The sequence below is a fragment of the Dipodomys spectabilis genome, unplaced genomic scaffold, assembly GCF_019054845.1.
Source record: "Dipodomys spectabilis isolate Male_0828 unplaced genomic scaffold, ASM1905484v1 ptg000140l, whole genome shotgun sequence".
NCBI lineage: Eukaryota > Metazoa > Chordata > Mammalia > Rodentia > Heteromyidae > Dipodomys > Dipodomys spectabilis.
In genome coordinates, this window is record NW_024870817.1 from 31,661,070 (window position 1) to 31,684,029 (window position 22,960).

Here is a 22,960-nt window from a genome sequence, read left to right on the forward strand (position 1 = left end):
GTGAGTTCAGGTTTGGTGACTGCTCTAGTGACTTTTGGTGACTACTCAAGAAAGGAGAAATGCCTCATTCTGTGCCACTCTCATTCATTGCAGTCAGCCCCACTCTGAAGGGCACTTTATTAATATGTACAAATAAATATTTCATTGTTTTGGGGAACCCTGTTTTTATTCTAATAGCTAAGACTCCAAAGCATGCTTTGAAGCTGTACAGTTCTATAAAATGATTAAAAACATCTCTCACCCTTGAAGTAACATTTAGAAGCATACCCATCGTGCATTCTCTTAAAGATATACATGTATTTTTTATATGAGAGTACAAGTTCTTGAATGGTGAACAGGAAAGTTAACAGTAATGAGGGAGAGCTTGGGAGCTGTGGCAGGGGGGTAAGTCTCTGCTTTATCCACAGCTTTGTTTTCTATGCTTTTATTTAACTGCAACTAACCCATGTTTGAAAATATTGAATAGAAAGTTTCAGAAATAAACAATTCCTAAGTTTTAATGCCCTGCTGACTAGAGTGATGAAATCTCTTTCCATCCAGCACACGGTATTATGACTGACTCAGTATGTCCACACTGTATACACTACCCACCTCCATAGCCATCTCCATCGTAGATCAGATGTCCCAGAATCCCAGGGCTTGTGTTTAAGTAACCTTTATTTTATTTAAACAAGGGTTCGAATGATAGAAAAGCACAAGAGTCGTGATATAAAGGAGGAATCAGGGTATGAAACAGGCTCATTTGCTCTGGCACTGTGTCGGTTCTACAGGAGATACTGTACACTGTGGTACTGCCCAGATTACAAGTACCCACTGCAGGTGCCTACCCTAGCCCCAATGGACAAGGAGAGATAATTATGCTTTTCACTTTATATCCTTGGAGCTGTCAGAAATATTTTACCACATCCTACTACTATTATACTTTAAATTGTTGTTTGTTGCTTCTAAGATGCTCTTCCTGTTTAACAATTCTGACATTGGAGTGGTTCCTACAATCAATGGTAGGTCCCCAGATTAATCGATTTTTTTTTTTTTTTTTTTTTTGTATAATGATGAATCTAAATGTTAACAGCATCAGCGAGATGCTGGTGGCTCAGGCCTCTAATCCTAGCTACTTGGGAGGCTGAGATCCTGAGGATCGCTGTTCAAAGCCAATCCCAGGCAGGAAAGTCCATGAGACTCATCTCCAATTAACCACCAGAAAACTGGAAGTGGAGCTGTAGCTCAAGTGGCAGACTGCTAGCCTTAAGCTGAAGACCTGTGGGTTTGTGCCAGGCCAAGAGTTTCAAGCCCCAGGACCTACCAAAAAAAAAAAAAAAAAAAGTCAACAGCATCTTAGATGGAAAGTGTCAGTTAATAATGAAAATAGAAAGATTTTGGGGGAAGCTGAATGGCTCACACCTGTAATCCTAGTTCGAAGGCTGAAATCTAAAGATTGAACAGTTTAAAAACAGCCTGGACAGAAAAAGGCCTGGAGACTCTCATCTCCAACTAACCACAAAAAGCTGGAGTGAAGGTGTGGCTCAGGTGGTAGAACACTAGCCTTGCGCAAAAAAGCCAAGCAAGAAAGCCTGAGTTTAAGCCCCAGTGCTGGCAAAAAAAGAAAGATGTGAGAGGAGGGTGGAGGAGGAGACGATCTTAGTGATTCAGACTTCCCACTTTAGACATGTTTTCCTAGGAGAATTTAATTAGAAATGATTTTAAATAGCCTTATTTCGCTGGGCATCTCCAAATTTATTGATCAACATCTGCGTATTTAAAAAAATCAGTGTGTGAGAATGGTGGGAGAATACAGGGAAGAAAGAAATCTCTGATCCTATTATTTTTTTCCCACCAATTCCAGTGTCAGCGCTGAAATTCCCTTTCCAAAAAGCCTCGGGCACCCCACCACCCACTACCGGCCTTTGCCTCGGGGTGCAATACGCACAGACGGTAGCCTGAGCTTCCAAGTTAGGGACCCTATTGAGTTCTAGAAAGAAACCCCGTTTGTTGTGCGGTCTAAAAGCTCTCTCCAGGGACGCTGTCTAAACAGAGTAAGCTGTGGGCTCCTGTTCACCAAACCACAGTCTCGACAACCACTTGCGGGCCCTGAGCCCTGAGCCTTGAGTGTACCCGAACTCAGTAACAACGTTCATGAACACTCCATGAGGCTGGCCCGGCGCCTGAGCCCGGCGCGTCCCTCACGCTGGAGGCGCCCGAGCAGCACCGCCCGCTGCCCTCCGCGCGCTCTGCCCGGGGCCTGGGGAGGAGACCCTGGTGGGCAGCGGGGACCTCAGGGGGAAGGTGAGAGCTGGAGCCGGGCAGGAAGAAGGAGGACCAGCTGCATTTGGATGGGGACGGCCAGTTCCCCTGGCAGCCACTCTAAAGAGTGCCAGGTGCGCCACCGTCTGCGCTCGGGAGAGGGACCGGATGGGGACTCATGGCGTACCTGCGGGGCACTGTCACAGTGAAATCTACCCTCCTACCGCAGCGGGTGGCTGATTGTCTTAATGGGGGGCTTTGAAATCCAAAGCTCGCGACTAACTTTCCAAACGAGTGGCAGCGCAGGGCTGGATCCCCAGCCCGCCTGCGGGCGGGGCCGGCGCCCTGGATGCTTCCTCCTCGCCGTCATCCGGCGGGGTGGCTGGGGTTTGGGGACCGCGGCGTCCGGGTCCGAGAGCGGGGACCGCGGGGAGGCGCTGCTGGCGCCCGCGCTCCGAGGTCCCCCCACTGGCCCCGCCCTCGTCGGACCACGCCCCCTCATCTGACCACGCCCCTCTGGCCCCGCCCCGGCCCGTCGAGTCCCCGCCCGCCCCGCCCCTCCCTCGGCCAGCCCAGTCCAAGCCCTGCTCCCGCCCAGGCGCCCCGCTGTCCTTTCTTGCCCGCAGGCTGCGATCGGCGCGGATCCCAGGCGGCCTCTGCCCGCGGCGGCCGAAAGAAGCGAGAGCACCGCGGGAAGCCGAGCCCAGCCGCCCGCGGCCGGACGCGTCCTCGGGCCGCACCGCGTCGAGCCGGCGCCGGCGGACAATGGGGCCGGGGCGGCTGCTGCTGGTCGCCGCTGGCCTCAGCCTGTGCGGCCCCCTGCTGTCGGTCCGCACCCCTGCCCGCGAGCCAGGTGAGAGAGTCCGGGACGGGGCGGGGGGGTGGGGCGCGCTGAGCTCGGGGACGGGCGGCCGGGCTGTGCCTGCACCTGGAGAGGGTGCCCTGGCCGCCACCCCGCCTCCGTGTGCTCCTGAAGCCGTGCAGGGGGCAGGCTGGGGGGTGCCCCCCTCCCCGGGCTCGGCGGGGCGGGTGAGGCCCCCCGGGGCGGCAGCCAGGGGCCGGCGCTCCCCGCGCTGCAGCCGTTCTTTGTTGGCCGGCTGCGCGCAAGGTCACCTCCAGAAGAGCCTTGCACGTCGGGTCGGATCGGTGTGGGCCCGGGTCCTCCCTTCGCACGCAAAATGCAGAGGGCCACTTTCGCTAAGTTTTTGTTTTGCACGTTTTCGGGGAAGAAAAGGATGTAGAGAAAAGCCCCCAGCACCGTATCCACCGGCGACGCGACGCTCAGGTCCCCCCCGCCCCCGGGAGAGGCTGGGACGAGGAGATATAGCCTGGGACGGGGCGGGCTGGGGGGGGGGGGGGAGTTCTTTGTTACCAGGAACCTCCATCCCCGCTGGATTGAGGAAAGGGACCTCTCCCCAGAGCCAGGGTCCCTAGGCACCTTTGGAGCCTCGCTTTCCTCATCTTCGGGAAGGAGTGGGTTCACCTGAAACATATCCCCACTAATCGTGTGCCTTCAAGGGTCCGGCTACTGTGACCAGATGAATATGTTTGCTTAAAGTGGTTCGATGTTTCCTATTCTATTCTTTCTCTTCCGAAGCAGTAGTCTGTTAGGAACACTCACCGGCGTTTTACACGCAGAAGAAAGTCCTAGTGGGTTTTGTTCTTTTTGCGCCCTCTCTTGCTCCCACATATCAGGATTAAGAGGTGACAAAGATGGAGTGCTCGCACGCTTCCTCTTTGCTCAGTGTGCATTTGAAGGGATGCCCTTGGGGAAAATCAGAGCCAGCCCCAAGTGGGGCCCCAGGGTGCTGCGCACGGGACATTACCACCCACCGCGTGGGGGAAACGAGAACTCCTGCACAGCCCGGTGACCGGTGTGCGGTTTCGCACCTTGTTACGTGGTGTCTTGCGTCCTGTTTGGGGGGAACAGCTCTGGAGAATACCGATCTTTGTTTGAGACGGGGTGGAGGACAGGTGTGCCCCAATGCTGAGTCCGCCCCAGCTACTCCTCACAGCAGCTCCCCAGCAGGGTTGTGGGCACCTTTCAGGGAATGGACTTGAAAACTGATGGTTTCTACCCTGTCTCTGACTTCCTCGCGGACAGGATGGGGTGGGCTAAGGTAGGTGGTGCCGAGGTAGACAGACCACTGAACGGACGCTGGCTAATTTATCCACATTGGACTCTGGAACAACTTGAGAGGGTAAGAGGAGAGGAGGAAAGAAGGAAAGGACCTCCTGTTGAGTGCCAGAAGAATTCCCACTTAGCTGTCTCTTTTCAACCCTTCCAAAAAGCACTTTGTTAGAGTGCAGACAGGGCTTATTTCTTTTCACTGATTCTGAAACTAAGGCCTAGAGACCGTAGCAAGCCAAATGAGTCTGTCCATACTGGATACAAGCAATAATGAGGCCTTGGTCTTTATATGGAGTTTAAAATAACTAGAAAAGAAAAAAAACACTCAAAAATGTTTGTTTTTTTATGATCGCTGCATACCAGCAATTCGTGTGTGTGTGTGTGTGTGTGAGAGAGAGAGAGAGAGAGAGAGAGAGAGTGTGTGTGTGTTTGTGTCAGTCCTGGGGCTTGAACTCAGAGCTTAGGTGCTGTCCCTGAGCTGCCTTTGCTCAAGTTTAGCACTCTACTGTTTGAGCCACAGTGCCACTTCTGGCTTTTTCTGAGTGGTTTATTGGAAATAAGACTCAAGACTTTCCTGCCTGGGCTAGCTTCAATCCGGCACAGTCTTCTGAATAACTAGAATTTCCAGCATGAGCCACCAGCCAAATACCATCAATTCTAATCCACGTCTGTCATAAAATACTAGTGCTAGAATGGGTCCTCTCCTACCATCCAGCAGTGCCTCTTGATCCTGAATGTGCCACTGCTGAGCAAGACAGGCCAGGGTCATCCACTCTGTGGGAAGAGACTGTGAGACCCCTCCAGGACTGGCCCTACCCACCCATCTGAGCTTTGCTGTTGTACTTTTGAACTTCCCACTCCCACCAACTTCTTGACATTTCCTGCCTTGTTGCTTTCTGGGTATCTCATCTCCCCCAGCCAAGACCATACTTTTCATTTGTCCTTCATGGCATCTCCAACAGATCTTCACTCGGCACAGATTTGTTAACAAACCTACAAGTTTGTAAGCCAGTTTATATGCCTTTTATGCAATTTAAGTGATATGCCTTGTATTTATGAGGAGAGCCAATGTCCCAGAATAAACAGTGATAGTTAGGAGTGTTATAAGGATCTAGAGTGAAAGGGTCAAGAATAGCTGGGGGTGGATGTGGTAGTAAAGCATCCTAGGTAGGTGAGTCTCTTTGCTGGTGTCCTTGCTATAGGCAACAAACTCGGTTCCTTAGTAAGAGTGAGGAGCCTCTCCCTGTGTCGGACAGGTCCCTGAGCCCTCCTCTAGAACCCAGGAACATACACTGGCCATTTCACTGAACCCCACCGCTGTTTCTTTCCCCAAGAAATTCAGCTTTCTCTGGCTTCTTTCCCTGTGTCACTACCCTGGGCCTGAATGCTCACACATCCCATTTGATTAGAAACAGCTGCTCTACAGAGCAATGAGGAAGCTCCTCTCCCTCCCTCCCTCTCCCTCCCTCCCTCTCCCTCTCTCTCTCCCCCTCTCTCTCTCCCCCTCTCCTTCTCTCCCCCTCTTCCTCCCTCCATCTCTCCTTTCCTCTCTCCCTCTCTCCTTTCTTCTCTACCTCTTTCCCTCCCTTTCCCTCCTCTCTTTCTCTCTCTCTCTCTCTCTCTCTCTCTCTCTCTCTCTCTCTCTCACACACACACACACACACACACAAACACACACACACACTCATACTCTTGGGTAGTTTACATTCACAATTCACAGGGCCCTTTGGGTAGATATCACTTTTCAGGTGAGGAAAGCAAGAACAAGAATGGCCAATTTGCCAGTCTAATAAGAGGTTGCAATGAAACTTGACACAATCTGGTGTTTCCTAAGTACCAGTTTCTTCTACCAGTCACCAGGACTCCAAGCCTCCAAGCCGCTCTAATGATAGAGAAGTAGTCAATGTGTTCTGCAGCTCCCCTAGAAAGCAAAGTGTGGCTCCCCTAGCTTGATAGACCAGACTCCTTACAGGGTGTGAGAGGCGGGTAGTAAATGCACAGACGTGGTATCCTGTCACTTTTGCTAATATATGATAAGGCTGGCCATAAATAGTTCTCTTACTCATAAATATGCTAATTAGCTCTTAGTAGAAGGTGTTGGTCTTCGGGGTAAGTAGAAAGACCTAAAGCTTGTGTCAAAGTTCTACCTTTAGTTGACCAGAAAACTGTCAAGTTTAAAAAAGTGAAACTGCCCAGCAACTGCACCAATATTGATTTATTTCCCTCTTTCTATTTTAAATTCTCTTTCATTCTGCCTAGTGCCTTTGTCTTTACTTTTATGGCATTGCATGATGGCAGGTCTGTCCTCATTTGGCCTCCCTTTGTGTGAAGGATTAAAGTGTCCCCAAATGCCATCTCCAGAATCCCTCCTGCTGGTGCCTCCACTGTCCCCTAACCCTCCCCGGCAGCATGCCTGATCCCTTCCGGTGCATGGGTGACAGTGCTGTGCTGGGAACTCTGACTTGCTCTTTCCAGCAGCTCTGAATTTGTTCCTTTGCTAAGGCACTTCTGGCCATTCTTCCCTGCGTCCTAACAGCCCCTTTCCCCCCCCTCATTCATTTCACCCTAACACACTGGAGCCCAGCTGGACCTTGGACAAAAGGAAGAGTTTAAAACAGAGTTCCCCAGGACCCCCGAGTCTCTCTGTAATCCTGCCATTCTCATTTCAGATATTCATCCTTCTTTTCATTAGGAACTAATTTTTCTCTGTCTTTCTATCCCTCCCATCTTTCTTCCTAACTTTATTATTGTTAAATCAAAGTGCTATTCACTTATAAAATTAACCACTTTAATACATACAATTAAAAGATGGACACCACCCATAATCCTTCAGATTCAGGTGGCTGAATCTGAAGATCATGGTTCAAAGCCAGAGCAGGCAGAAAAGTCTGAGAGACTTCATCTCTATAATTAACAAAGTACCCAGTTCAAGGCATAGCTCAAGTGCCAGCTGTGAGTGAAAAACCCAAGCAAAAAAGCCCAGTGAAAGAGTGATCTGAATATTCAAACCACAATACCAGCACCAAATAAGTAAATAAAACTCAGTGACATATAGCGTATTTTCCATATTGTGCAATTGCTACTTCTGTATAGTTCCAAAACATTGCTGTTACCAAAAAGGGAAGCTTGTGCCCATGGCTCAGTCAGCACCCAGTGTTCTCTAACACCTTGGGAGCCACCTACTTGCCTTTTGTCTCCATGGACTTACCTTTCGTGCACAATGTGTGTCTTTTATATCTGGAGAAACCCCTTTCATAGAGATTCATCAGTCCTGGGCTCCCTCTTCCCTTACAGATACTACCAAAACAGGCAAGTTGTTGGAACAAGTCATGACCTTGATTTCAGTTTTAATATTCAGAATTTTTTTTTTTGTTACTTCATTGTATTGTGCCTTCTTTCTTCCTGCCTTTTCCTCCCTGGTGCTTGTGCCTATACCTGTTGTAGTAGTCTTCTACATCAGCCGAGATGTTTCTATAGTTAGTGCTTTTTCTGTCCCCAGATATGACAGTAACTTAGTCTAAGATACCAGTGAACTTTTGCCATTTAAAATGTCTGAACAGGCCTTGATATGGTCTTTGTTTGTTTTGGAAAGTAATTTCCTATTTGAAGGATAATTTGTAATTTGCACTAGGAAACAAACTCAACAAATGTGCATAACTTTTGGAAAAGACTACATCACCTATATTTCAAGTCTGTGGTAAGTTAGAAGTCAGACATTACAGGGCTTCAGAAAAGTGTTTACAACAGCAAGAAGTGTAAGAAATACACTTTACATTGTGACCCAGTAGGTACATATGCAATGAAGGTGCTTTGCCAATCACATTATTTAAAAGTCAGAAAGTAACTTTTCCTCAACAATAGACATCTTTATTCCATTGTATATATTCTGATATTTTCTACACTATTTTGTTCTTTTAAACTATTCATCATGATCTGGATTCCTGTATCTCAGGCCTTGAATTTTAGCTACTTCAGAAGCTGAGAGATAGGGAAACACACTTCAAGTCCAGCCCAGGCAGAAAAGTCCATGAGATTCCATCTCCAAAATTATCAGCATGAAACCCTAAATGGAAACCCTAGTACTTGGGGAGGGAGTGGGAAAACAACAACAAAGCAAATAAATGACTCATAATATCATAGCTTCTGCTAGGTCTCTACCATATTTTTTTTTTTTCTCGTCAGTAATGGGGCCTGAACTCTGGGCCTGGGCACTGTCCCTCAGCTCTTCAGCTGAAGGCTAATGCTCTACCATTTGAGCAACAGTGCCAGTTCTGGCTTTCTTTGCTTATGTGGTAGTGAGGAATTGAACCCAGGGTCTCATGCATGCAAGGCAAGCACGCTACCACTGAGCCACCTTCCCAGCCCCGGTCTATACCATAATTTAACCTGACATGGGATGTCAGGTTTGCTGAAACAAGGAAGGCTTTATTACCTTATTACCTTTCAAGAAGAATCCTACTTTCTAGGAAGGCCTAGCTGTAATTGTATCTTATCTAGGAGCTAATTTATTTGAGCTTAAATCGTTTTACAGCCAAAGGACTAGAGAAGGAGACAGCTGGGGTACAAAGGAAATCTGTGATCAATACTTGATTGTATATTAGTTTTCACTTTTCTCACACACAAAGGTCAAAAGTGAAGATAGGAGAGGGATGGAGGGGTAAGAAGGAGAAAAATAGGGGAAAGGGATAACAAGTTAAACAAGAAATGTAATCACTACCTTACTTAATGTAACTGTAACCCCTCTGCACATCACCTTGACAATAAAATTAAAATGTAAAGGTAGTTGAGTAATGGTAACTGTAGGATGGGAAAGATCAGGAAATGGGAGTGGCTCCCAGAAAGGCCTACTAGCGTCCACTCCACTCCAGGCTCTCCAGACAAAGGCTTTGTCCCCTCAGTGTCTGTATACTCTAGGCACACAGCACTAACCTGTAATCACCCTGCTTCCACCCTCCTCCCTGGCCTGGTTCTGCCTGGGTCTCCAGCTGAGCCTCTCCTGGATCATGCTGGGAGGAGAGGTAGCCTCCAGGCTGGAAGCCCCTTCTAAGCCCCACAGTCTGTGTTCACGGTGCTCATCTCCACATCTCCTTTTTCTACCAGAGATGTGTGTTTGTTTACTGATCTTAAAGGCCCATGAGAACACTTTAGATATGTGTTATTCATTGTTCATGTGTGTGAAGGTCTCTAATGTGTTGGGCCTGACCATAAGGGAGAATTGCTGTGGCTGCCAAGGCCAACAGGATGCTCAGATTCTCAAGCAACAGCTGTGATACCATTGCTTTACATTATAGGTTCATTAGCTCGCACAACTGCTCACTATAGATGTGAGGATAGGCAACTTCATTTGCTTTTGGGAATAAGAGGGGCCATGGGGAGAGAACTATTTTAGAAGGTTAGTAATTAGAAGTGGGTTTTTTTTGTTGTTGTTGTTTGTTCTTGAGACTGAACTTTGAGCTCAGAGCTTGCTAGGCAGGGCACTAACACTTAAGCCACACCCTCAGCCCTCTTGCTCCTGTTATATATCTATTCTTTTCACTTTGCCTCCATTCCTGGAAGTACCTATAGGCCGATGCTTGAAATAGATGGAGCAAGCTCCTATTCCATCTATTATTTCTTTTTTTTTTTAATTGTGAAAATACTGTACAGAGGGGTTACAATTACATGGGCAAGATAATGAGTACATTTCTTATCAAGCATTGTAGCTCCTCCTTTGTTTCCCCTTCCCATCCCTTCCCATCCTCCCCCCCCCCCCCCGCCCCCTCACCCAATCCTCCCCCCCCCCCCACCAAAGTCCATCTATTATTTCTAAAAATCCACTTAATATATCATCCTCGGATAAAGGACATGCCTGATATTAAACTGATAAGAATATATAGTACACACAATCTTAAACAAGTCTTTAATTTCTAGAGGTAAGTAAATATAATACAATACTTTTTCCTTTTTTATTTTTATGATGGAAATTGTCAAATGTACCCAAAAATGAGCGGCATAGTTAATCCCTTGTATCCTATCACTTAGTTTATTGCATCTGGCTTTTCCCTCCTGCAATTGGAGAATTTTTTTTTTTCGGTCATAAGGCTTGAACTCTGGGCTAGGGCACTGTCCCTGCATTCTTCAGCTCAAGGGGAGTGCTCTACTGCTTGAGCCCCAGCGCCACTCCTGGTTTGCTAGTGGTTTTTATTGGAGATAAGCGTCTCAGGGACTTTCCTGCCCGGGCTGGCTTTGAACGGCCATCCTCAGATCTCAGCCTCCTGAGTAACTAGGATTACAGGCGTGAGCCACTGGCACCCGGCTTCAACTGGAGAATTTTAAAGCAAATCCCTGACATGGTATCATTTCATCCTTAAATATATCAGTATGTAGCTGTAGAGACAAGAATGTAATCCATTAGTACCTTAAAGGATGAACAATTTCTTAATTTGATCTAATATTCAATACGGGTCCAGTTCTTCCTGATTATCTCATAGATGCCTGTGAGCAGTTGTTTTGTTCAAATCAGGATCAAAGAAAGAAGGTTCACCACTGCACTATTGTGCTTGATGGAAATGTCTTCTTTTAATCTGTAACTGTGCACCCTCTTTTTTGTAGTATTGAGGAACAAACTTGTCTCTTCCCTCGTGTGTGTGTGTGTGTGTGCGCGCGCGCGCGTGCGCGCAAACACACGCATGTGTGCATATGTACATACATACATACATGCTGGTACTGGGGCTTGACCTCAGGGCTTCACATTCTTGCCTGGCTTTTCATTCAGTGCTGCTACTCTACCATTTGAGCCATACTGCATCTTCTGGATTTTTTACTGGATAGAGATAAGAGTCTCAGAGACTTTTCTGCCTCGACTGGCTTCAAGCTGTAATCTTTAAGTCCTCAGCTTCCTGAGTAGTTGGGATCTACTCTCTTTTTAAAACTGTTTATTTGCCAGAGAAAAACTGAGTCATCTGTCCTAAAGACTTATCTTACTGACTGGATCAGGCTGACTGCAGTTGGAACTCATAGATCTTAACATATATGAAATGTTTCAGTTAATTTCTACCATTATTCTTTTATGATCAGATTGTCTTATCTTTGGCCAATGCAAGATCCTTCTGATTAACTCGTCTTTATGACCTAACTTGAATATTTTTTTTAAGATGTTCAAGGCTTCTGTTGTGCATTTCTTCCCCTAGATCTAACATCCATCATTTCTTTAAGGAGTTCTGTTCTTGCTACAAAAGTAGCCCTTTTTTGAATAGCAGGAATGGAGCATTCCAGTGGTACCAAAGCCTTCCACATGACAGCCTAGGTCTGTTTTGTTAGCTTTCAGCTTCCCTCTCTTTATTCTCTTTAGTTTGTGGAGAAGTGCAGGGCACAGCTGGCTTGCTCTGTGTAGGGACAGGAGCAAGGTCCCAGGACTTCTGCCTGGTTAATTCCCCCAAGGGCAGAACTCTGAATCACAACCAAGGCATACTGATGTCCAAATCCCAGGATCAAATATGACATTGAAAGAGCATCTAATCATGGGCTTCTCTGCTTCCAGCCAGATTGCATCAAAGTCAGGAAGAGCTTTACTCTCTAATTTCCATATCAGTTAAAGTCCGTATTTAAACTAATTACAAATATGCTGTCTTCAACAATAAAACCACTTTAGAGGCATTTAGAAAAAGCCACCTTGAGGGAAACTGAGCAAGAAGTATCAGAAATGGTTTTAGAACCTGTTACTCTTTTGAGAGGAGCAGCAGGCATGAGTCACACTCTTGGCACACTGATAGGCACTTTCTCCTTGACCTGCAAACTTGAATGTCACCCTGAGGGTCTTGAGCTACTTGGAAATAACTAGTCACCAGGCTTGGATTGGATGTATCTTGGTGATTTGAGGCTGAGGTGCATTTTTTTTTATTTTTTTCCTTTTTACTGACATTCTTTAATTTCACAAAAACCAGAGTACCAACTTTTAATGTCAAGAGAAGGTAATGTCTTAGTCAGTGATATTTAATCAAAGGATTATGCATTCTTCTTGGGTTCTGGGTTATAAATACTGCCTGTTTCCAGGGTATAATGCTGCTGTCATAAACACTAACCAGGAAAGACATTTTGGAAAACAAAGACTTATTGCCAAAGTTCTCGGTGTAAAGCTTCATGACAATTTCATTCCTAGACTGAGCAGTAGTTTCAGCCTTAGGACCGAGACAGCTTAGTTGTGAGGCTTCAGTAGGTTTCAGATTGTATCACTCTTGTGGTAGTGGTGTGTGGATGTGATTTGTGTGTGTGCACATGTGTGTTCACAGAAGTCTTCCCTGTAACCTGGCTCCTGAAGCTGTAGTTGGGGAATCACTTTAGTTCAAGACTCCTGCATGGCACTATGGCTCAAGCCTATTAAAACTAGATCGCTACTCAAGAGGCTAAGATCTGAGGAGCAAGGTTCAAAGCCAAAGCAGACAGGAAAGTCTGAGACTCTCATCCCTAATTACCACAAAAAGCCAGAAGTAGAGGTGTGGCTCAAGTGATAGAACACCAGCCTTGAGAGAAAAAGCTAAGGAACAGAGTGCCCTGCCCTGGTTTCAAGCCCCAGTACCAGCACAGAAAAATAAAAGTAAAAAAGAGTCCTTGCTCAGCACTTTCACAGATACTTGTCTTTGTGGTATTGAAGTGCCAGAACCCATTCCATCCCTTCTTCTAGCTCCCACACATTCTTCATGACCTTGAGGGTAATTCAGTCCCTAGAGATGTCAATTGTCAGGCTAACGGGACTGAGTCAAGATGAATGAAGAGTGAGTTAGGTACATCTCAAAGAAAAAAAGGAAACTTCCAGAAAACACTAAGTTTGAGACTTGAATTACAGATCTCAAACTAAATACTAAATACTACCTGTTTATAAATACTAAATACTACCTGGTAAGACTATATATACATACGTATGTACATACATGCATATATGAGGAGGGAAGAGGAACCCACATTCCATTTTAACTTAAAACAGCCCCCTGAGCAAACAGTGAGGTCTGACACGCAGGCTGCAGGGCAGTGGGGGAGGGGGAGAAAACAATGAATTCTCACATTGTTTTATTTTTATAGTTTCCAAAGTGAGAGTATGTCATGTTTTATGTGGATCACTTTGCTGCCTGTTTTATAGACCAAACAGTTTTTGCTTTATTTTTTTTTTTTTTTGATGCCAGTCCTGTGACTTGAATTCAGGACCTTGGCACTGTTCCTGAGCTTTTTTGCTCAAGGCTAGCACTCTACCACTTGAGCCACACCTTCACTTTCAGCTTTTTGGTGGTTAATTGGAAATAAGAGTCTCATGGACTTTCCTGCCTGGGCTAGCTTTCCAATGACATTTTTCAGATATCAGCCTCTTGAGTATCTAGGATTACGGGCATGAGCCACAGGTACCTAGCTCAGAGCTGAGTTTAGAAAAGTTGAGTTCTGAGAGAGCTGAAGTATCCTAACTTCCCAGGGCCTGCCTATGGGACTCGAACCCATGATTGGCAAAAGGAGTCACCAATACTCAATCAATCAGGCTAGGAATCTTCATTAGCCAGGATGACAGCTCCTCACTATATCAGGCTAGTGAAGAACAGCAGTAAAGTCAAATAGCTCAGAGTATTTAAAGGCAAGATCCAGGATGGGGGTGGGGGGGGGGGGGACTCATAGGTGGTCCTAACCAAGGCAATAAGTCATCAAGCCAAGTAATGAAGTAAGGTATCTGAGCCTAAATAATTTCTTGCAAACCACCTGGTGCCCATGCAGGAGATGGGAGCCTTCTAGCCAGCTCCTAGGCCTGTAGGTGAGGCAGGCCATCTTTTGAAGAGCAGATGCCTGGCTCAATGGGGTGAGCTAGGAGGGCTCTGCTCTACAGAAATGCAGATGCCATAGCCCTAGAAAAGCATTGATTAGCTCCCCAAATGGCCTAGAGATGAGACCAGCCATCCTTAGAAATGCAGATGCCTAGCACAGCCTCCCCGGTGCTTAACTCTACTCAAGCCTTTATCTTGGAAATTTAACATTTGGCCCTATTCTTTTTTTTTTAGTTATAATATTAGTTTTTATTAAAATATCATGTCATCTAGCCATTGTTTGGGGTTTAGCTAATGGCAATTTCTTTTTTTAATTTTTTTTATTATCTTTAAGTAGTTGTACAAAGAAGTTCCCATTCTACACAACAGTATTTGAGTACAAAGTGTCTGGCAACATTGTCTCCCATCTCTCTTAACCCATGCCTTCTCTCGCTTTTTTTAATTGAGATTAGGTGATTACATAAATTTCACATATTTAACAGTATTGTGAAATAGTGATACTTAGAGTTTTATCTTTCACAAGGCAAATTGTCATTATCATGGTCTGTACAGTTTGTGAATTCTATGAGCTTTAACATTATAAGTTATTTTTTCCACATCAGGTGATGTTTGCATTTCTTTCCTTTTGCTTAGTGTGGGCTGTTCCCACTTATTCTGTTCCTCCTCCTGGCTTCCCTCTGTTGTGTGCATATATCTACCATATATATGGTCTAGAACATGGAGTCATTTAGCAATGATATGACAAAATGGGTGGCTGTCCTTTGTTTCTTGAGTCCTGTTTTGGCCCTGTTCTTAATACAAATGGTCAAGTTCCAGTAATTGTTGCAGTCTTGTTCTATTCCCAGGGTCTGGACCTATGTTTCTGATTTCACATTTTATATTCTTTTGGGGAAGGGGTGGTCATCACAGAGACAATCCCATTCGAATATAGTATGTCACTAGTATTGAAGTAAGGTCAGGTCTGGCCGGAGCCATATTGGCCACATAGTGGATTATAGGTCTGACATCTTGTCTTCATGCTGGGGGAAGGACCCCCCCATCCCCCCTCCCTCCCCCCCCCCATCACCTGCCTTCCAGGTAATGGGCGTACCCAGACCCCTGGCGGCAGGGGCAGGCACTTGGCTGATAGGTTACTGAATCTGTTAGTCCAGTGCCTGGGACTGGGAATTTGCTGAGGATCTGCCCCGTGCACCAACCTATTTAGGCGCAGATGAGCCTAGCCACAGGACTCCACACCATGTGTCTCTGTGATCGTGTCCTGTGTCCTGTCTCCTGTTGTTATGGCGTCCCAATTCAGCTCTCTATTGGAGCTGAATTGGCTTGTTGGTATTGTTTTTGTTACTTTGTTCTCTTTAGCATGTTTCCTAGCTATGTTTTGTGTATTTGCATGCTGCAGGCCTTTGTTAACTGTATATTAAACACTCCAATATTCTATGTTTTAAAATGTGGCTCTGGGATGATTTACCTTACAACAGTATGAGAGAGTCTATTAGCGAAGGTACTCAGAAACTCAGTGTTGAGTCATTTGGCCTCTCCTTGTGACAGATGTCTTCCCAGGCCGGCCCTTCCCCCTGAGTGCGCTCACCCCTGACCTCATTGCGGTAGTTGGACCTCACACTGCCAGACTTCTGTTTTGCTTTGCATTTTGGAAATTGACATATTTTATTTTCTATTTCTGCTGTTATTGCCTGTGCTTTTACAATCACATCCAAAACATTGTTGCCAGCCAGGCATCTGTAGTCACGCTTGTAATCCTAGCTATTGAGGAGGCTGAAATCTGAGGATCATGGTTTAGAGCCAGCCCAAGCAGGAAAATCCATGAGACTCTTTATCTCTAATTAACTACCAAAAAGCTGGAAGTAGCATTGTGGCTCAAAGTGGTAGAGTGCTAGCCTTGAGCAAAACAAAGCTCAGGGACAGCGTTCAGGCTCCACAATCAACAATAACAATAAAAAAAAAAAGAATCTTCAGAACTTTGTGCCAGGGAATAAGTGGAGGCCTGAGTATGTATTTCACAAGGCCACAGATACTGACGTCAGCTATCTCTAAAGGTACGTCACTGAAAACAGTACTGGACTTGAATTCAAGGCCTGGACAGAATTCCCTTAGCTTTTTGCTCAAGGTTGACACCATTCTGTCTTAAGCCATAGCTCCACTTCTGGCTTTTTTGCTGGTTAGTTGGAAATAAGAGTCTCATAGACCTTCCCCCACAGTATAACCCCTGCTTTCACTATATTTGATGTCGGTATAATTTGTGGAGGAGATGGGGAAAAACAAGTCGTTTAAGGATACAGGTGGACCCGTTGCAACTATGAGAAGTACAAGTTGTCATGTCTAAAACGAACTTTATTACAACTTTGGTGCGGGGGGGGGGGGGGGGGGGGATGCTGGGAAGGGATGTGAAGGGTAAACAAAGGAGGAGGCTGCAATGCTAGATAAGAAATGTATTCATTATCTTGCCCATGTAATTGTAACCCCTCTGTACAGTATGTTCACAAAAAATAAAATATTAAAATTAAAAAAAAAAAAGAGTCTCATAGAGTTTCCTGGTTGGGCAGCTTTCAAACCATGGTCCGCAAATCTCAGCCTCTTGAGTAGCTAGGATTACAAGTAGGAGCCACCAGCACCTGGTAAAGAACGGAATTTTTTAAGCCTGGTGCCACTGGCTCATACCTGAAAACCTAGCTTACTCGGGAGGTTGAGATCTCAGGATGAAGATTCAAAGCCAACCAGGCAGACAAACCAGACTCTTACATCCCCATTAACCAGCAAAATGCCAGGAGTGGAGGTGTGGCTCAATGGTAGTACCCCAACCTTGAGAGAAAGAACCAACTGGGAGCTTAACACCCTCAGTTCAAGCCCCAGTATGAGCACTTTTTTAAAAAAAAGCAAATTTTTAAAAGTATTTAATCAAACAGAATGTTGCACAGTTTTATTTTTCTTTTTTCAAGGAAATTATGGATGTGAACTTTTTGCCTTTTTTGTTATGGTGATATTTTCTGAAATCTTACACTCTATATGAGCACGTCCCTACTCAAATAACATTTCAATGTTGATTTTATTATGTAGTGTTGCAGGGGAAAACCAACCTTTGGTTGATTGGTTGGTTGGTTGGTATGTTGTACAGTATTTGGGGTTAGGTTACAGACTTCATCAGGAAATAAGCTTATCTGATAAGACCTGCTCTCTGACACCTTCTCTCCTAAGAAGAACTCTGCTCCTAAAAAAAAGCTGGGGGGTGGGGGGGAGGAAAATGTTCTTTCTCTGTTTCTTTTACTTCTTCAATCCATTCACATTTAAAATTTTTGTTTTTCAGAGTCAAAAACAACAAATGTTACTGTGAATCCCCGGTCATTTTTCCTCAGGAATGCCAACGACCATGGATTTGAATCTTTCCCAATAGAGGAGCATGAGGAGAGAAACAAAACTGTGTTAACCAGCCACAGATTCATGCCCTTCAATAAAAGTAATCCTGTTCGAAAATCACCTCCTGCGTTTATTTCAAAAGATGCTTCGGGATATCTGACCAGCCCCTGGTTGACAGTCTTTATCCCCTCTGTTTACACCTGTGTGTTTGTGGTCAGCCTTCCTCTAAACATCCTGGCCATTGCTGTGTTCCTCTTGAAGATGAAGGTGAAGAAGCCAGCTGTGGTGTACATGCTGCACCTGGCCACAGCCGATGTGCTCTTCGTGTCCATACTCCCCTTTAAAATCAGCTATTACTTTGCCGGCAGTGACTGGAAATTTGGATCTGAACTGTGCAGTTTCACCACGGCAGCATTTTATTGCAATATGTATGCATCCATCATGCTCATGACCGTCATAAGCATCGACCGCTTCCTGGCTGTGGTGTACCCCATCCAGTCCCTGTCTTGGCGCACGCTGGGCAGAGCTTCCTTCGTATGTCTGGCCATTTGGGCCATGGCCATCGCAGGAGTGGTACCTCTCCTCCTCAAGGAACAAACTACCCAGGTCCCGGGGCTCAACATCACCACCTGTCATGATGTCCTCAATGAAACCCTGCTCGAAGGCTTTTACGCCTATTACTTCTCGGCCTTCTCCGCTATCTTCTTTTTTGTACCATTGATCATTTCCACGGTCTGCTATGCATGTATCATCCGATGTCTTAGCTCTTCCACAGTTGCTAACCGGAGCAAGAAATCCCGGGCTTTGTTCTTGTCAGCTGCTGTTTTCTGCATCTTTATCCTCTGCTTTGGACCCACCAACATCCTCCTGATCCTGCATTACTTATTCCTGTCTCCCAGCCCGGCCACAGAGGCGGCCTACTTCGCGTACCTCCTCTGCGTCTGTGTCAGCAGTGTGAGCTGTTGCATTGATCCCTTGATTTACTATTATGCTTCCTCAGAGTGCCAGAGGCACCTCTACAACATCTTATGCTGCAAAGAGAGTTCGGACCCCAACAGTTACAACAGCAGTGGTCAGCTGATGCCAAGCAAAATGGATACGTGCTCTAGTCACCTGAATAACAGCATATACAAAAAGCTGTTAACCTAGGTCAAGGGACGACTAAGAGGTTAAGCAGAAAAGATTACTTCACCACCTGAAGCAAGGGGGTCTTATATGCATGCTTGCTTCTTACAAAAGCCATAAACACACAGAAGAGTTAATTACCAGAAGAGGCAATAATAGGCGCAGAAGACAATGTTATTCTAAGGGAGGATCCCAGTGCTATAATAACAATGTCACTTTTTTATATATCTAGGTGACTTATATACATGTATGCATGCACACACGCACACATAATTATTTAAGGTGCAGTATGGGATAGACACTTGGAAACCCTCTTTCTTTCCCCAGAAATTATGGAAATAAGTTTTGATTCTGTGACTTCATATACAGCATCTGAGTTGATAGAATTTAGCCGTGGATAGCTGCAGATGTCCAGTAGTTAGTGAAGGATTCCATAGTTTGGACTTTATACACATTCTGTGAGTAGGTATATTTTTAAGTTGTTTGATAACAGTACGTACGTTAGGGAAGGCTAGGAAGACTGAGTATTGTCTGGGTGTAGAAAAAGTTCTGGTATGTCTCATGTTGAACGTATCAAAGTTTGAATTCTTAAATAACAAAACACATGGAAAGCCCATCCGGTATGGGCAGGGTATTTTTAGATTTTACACACTATAAGTGTGTGAGGTCCCGCGAGGACTGTTGAGGGGCGGGTACGTGGCAAAGCTGCATGTGGACCAGAATCTCCCTCCCAACGGAACCTCCCAGATAACCACACTCAATTCACACTCCTGGGGTCCCCCAAGGAGGCGGGCGCGAGCTGACGGTATCTAGAAGAAATTAGCAGAGCAAGATGTGACAGCCTAGGAAGGAAGGAAGATATCCGTGCCCATCTCAAGAACAGAGAAAAGGGACATGTCCTGTAGCTGTCCTGTGAGACTGGCTCTCACATGGAAGCTTCCGCATCTGCCCTGGGCACTCTGCTGGTTGCCAGTCCTGCAGAGAAGAGACAGACCTGCCCTGGTAAGAGCAAAGGAAAGATGACATAGGGATGGGGTCTGACAGACGTGTAATAAATATGCCATTCTTTCCATCTTTTAGCCAGATGTGGTTAAGTGTATTTCAATCGAGCAAGGTCAGTCAGCCAAAGAACCTTGAGTATTTGGGTTTCTGCTTTCTGTAGTGATAATTTGAGATGAAAACATATAGGCTGTGTACTTTCAAAAGTATGTCCTTTTGGTCTACATTAGAATCTTTTGTTTATAGTTTTCATCAATAAATGCCTTAAATAAAGTTTTCTTTTAAAACTTAGGTATGTTAAAAAATAAAAAGGAATCTTGTATGCCATTCTGTTTAGAAATAATAGAAGACAAAAGAATTGATATTTAAATCTAAGAAAATTCTGTATTTTTTATTTACTTTGCTTAAGAGTTAATGAGATAACTGTAAAAGCATTTTTTTTAACCTCAAAGAAGTATCAAGCATAGGAAATGCTTTGCATTTGGCGAAGTAACTTGAAAATTAGGTTGGGATATGTCTTTCTTCTGATTAAAGAATATGGTGGCATTTTAAACAAACCAAAAGAAATAGAAAATTTGTGAGTTAAAATATCTATTTAAGAGAGCAAAGTATTTCCAAATAGCATAGAATAATTTACATAAAAGTAATATAATTGTAAGTAGAGCTAGCACTGATTTTTATTAGTTTGATAGTTTCATTTTATCTAAATCAGTGGATGTTTATTACCCTTTCTTTTCTCGTCTACATGTTAAAATACCTCTGACTTAATAAAACTGTCATCACTTATAAAATATTATTTCACTTTTTATGTTCATCCTCTTTTAATAAACATGGAAGTATGCCTGGATTCATTTGTAATGGGTTATTATTGAATCTTTGGGGCTCTGGTAGAACAGCACAGTTTAAGGATTTTCTTGAAGAACATGTAAAGAGAAGGGAATTTGCAGAGGGTCAGGCAGGGCCAAGGGGCCAACAAAGAAGGTAAGAGGTCCCCAGAGAATGACAGACTTGGAAGCCATCATCGCCCCAGGCCCAAAGGGTGGAAGGAGGAGTACACTGAACCCTCTAGCCCTCTCTCTTCTGCTTTGCTGGTACTTCCTAGACTCCTGATCGTTTCTCCTATAACTCGTGTCTTGTACAAAGTAAGATTTCATTGTGACATTTCCATTCATGCATATAGTGTACCTTGGTCATTGTTCACCCTCTCCTATTGCCTTTCCGCAACCCCTTTTGTGTATGTAAGCTGGTAGTAGAACTTGAACTCAGGGCCTGGTCACTGTCTCTTAGCTTTTTTGCTCAAGGTTGGCACTCTGCCATTTGAGCCACAGCTGTACTTTTAGCTGTTGGGAGGTAGTTAGTTGGAAATCAGTCACACAGCCTTTTCTGCCAAGGCTGGATTTGAACCATGATACTCAGACCACCCACCACCAAAATTCTACATATAATAGAATATATTGTTACTTCTGATCTTAATCCCAAAGCCAAGGGAACCTGAATGTCATAGTTCATAAAGATCAGCTTGCTTCGCCATGAAGAATAGATCCTGGAAAACAACTGGAGATTTAAAAAAATAAAGCAAAAACCCAGGATGATTTCTGCCTGACTAAGGCATTGGCTATTTTTTTATTTATCTTTTTTTAAAGCAGTAGTCAAGGTTACAACGTTGAAAATACATTAGATTCTGGCTTATAAACATCATGAACAGAATCTATAGTTCTTTCCATGGAAGAGAAATGAATGGTCAGAGCAGAAAAGAAAGTGGTAGACACTGTTCAAAAAGAAATGTACTCATTACCTGACTTAACTGTAACCCCTCTGTACATCACTTTTACAATAAATTTTTTTTTAAAACCCAGTGGGGTTTCTTCCTAGAAGGGCTATGGTGACTCTCCTCCCACATCCCAGCCCATGAGTAACAATCCTGTGCAGAGGGGAGGAGGAAAAATTTAAGGCAAAGTGGCTCTCAGCCTCTCAGAGTTGAAAATCAAAAGGTTTTCAACCGGGCGCTAGTGGCTCATGCCTATAATCCTAACTACTCAGGAGGCTGAGGGATCTGAGGTTCAAGATTCAAAGCCAGCCTAGGCAAGAAAGTCAATGAGACCCTTATCTCCAATTAACTGCCAGAAAACCAGAAGTGGCGCTGTGGCTCAAGTGGTGGAGCACTTGCCTTGAGCTGAAGAGCTGAGGGACAGCGCCCAGGCCCAGAGTTCAAGCCCCAAGACTGACCCCAAAAAAAGTTTTTAGCAAAGTATTTCTGGATCTGTCAGTGGAAAAAACATAATTTCAACTGACCAAGAATTCTGTCAACACAGAATTCTTTAATTTTTTTCATGGAAATAAACTGATATTTATTATCAGTGCAGAATATGAGATTTCAAGTGAAAATGATCAGTTTAAACAACTTCTGTTGTCTAATGTGGAATTGGAAGCTTCCCAATACTTCGTGTTTTGATATAATGAATTAAATATCCCAATATATTTGCTTTTATATTTTATAATGAACCAATTTTTCCAGATGTATCTGTTATGAAATCACACATAGGTAAAACAATCCATTTAAGGAGTACACAGATTCATAGCTTTAACATAAAAGAGTATGAAAGGTTTACTCAAACTTTCACATAAACTTGCACTGTAAGTAACCTTTAGGAAATTATCCCTTGTATCCCTTGCTAAGTTTTAATGATGTGTTTAAGAAGAACACCCACAACTGTTTGAAAAGTTGATTATGTATTTCTCTGGATGAAAGTAACACAGAATTTTTAACATGAAATTTCTAGGTTTCTGAGGCCATAGAATAAGAGTGAACTGAGCTCATGCCCCTACCGACCCAGGAATACAATCCTGCCTCTAACCAGAAAGAGTCTTGAGACTCTTCTATTACTATTTTTCAAGATACATTTCAGTTTGCAAAAGCTTGAATTTTATTAATACCAAATGTTTGTTTTTCCACCAAGTCAAAAATAGCATTTTTTGAGGAAATGGAATAATTGGCTGTTGAAGATACACTTGGAAAGTTTTAGGTTGTATTTCCAAATTTAAGAAATAAACAGCTCTGTAAGGGAGCTCTGAGTTCCACAGTCAAGAGGAAAATGTTAAGCAGTGTTCATGACCTAGTGTCTAGAGCCTGGGACTTCCACAACTTGTTCCTATTTATACAGGAGTCACAGTTCAAACTAAGGGAGGAAGCAGGTTCACTAAAAATAATTTCCTGGCCTCATCAGCAGGCTGTGTGCCATGCCTTTTAAAATTACTAAACCAAATATGCATGGGGAAATTGACCACTAGCTAAAGCAAAGGATGCTTTGTGAAGGAGGTATAG

General features: G+C 44.5%; 1 protein-coding gene across 1 annotated transcript; it reads left to right on the forward strand.

The window, feature by feature from the left end:
* The first annotated feature begins 2,818 nt into the window (after nt 1–2,818).
* Nucleotides 2,819–20,485, forward strand: F2r (coagulation factor II thrombin receptor). Its single transcript, XM_042690952.1, has 2 exons — nt 2,819–3,094; nt 17,465–20,485. The coding sequence occupies exons 1-2, from the start codon at nt 3,007–3,009 to the stop codon at nt 18,661–18,663; spliced, it is 1,287 nt and encodes a 428-aa protein (XP_042546886.1). The 5' UTR covers nt 2,819–3,006; the 3' UTR covers nt 18,664–20,485.
* The last annotated feature ends 2,475 nt before the right edge of the window (nt 20,486–22,960 follow it).

Bases quoted from the DNA above. Each gene is read 5' to 3' on its own strand.
- F2r (XM_042690952.1), top strand. From the start codon at position 3,007: ATGGGGCCGGGGCGGCTGCTGCTGGTCGCCGCTGGCCTCAGCCTGTGC. The intron at 3,095-17,464 runs GTGAGAGAGTCC...TTTGTTTTTCAG, and splicing joins CACCCCTGCCCGCGAGCCAG to AGTCAAAAACAACAAATGTT.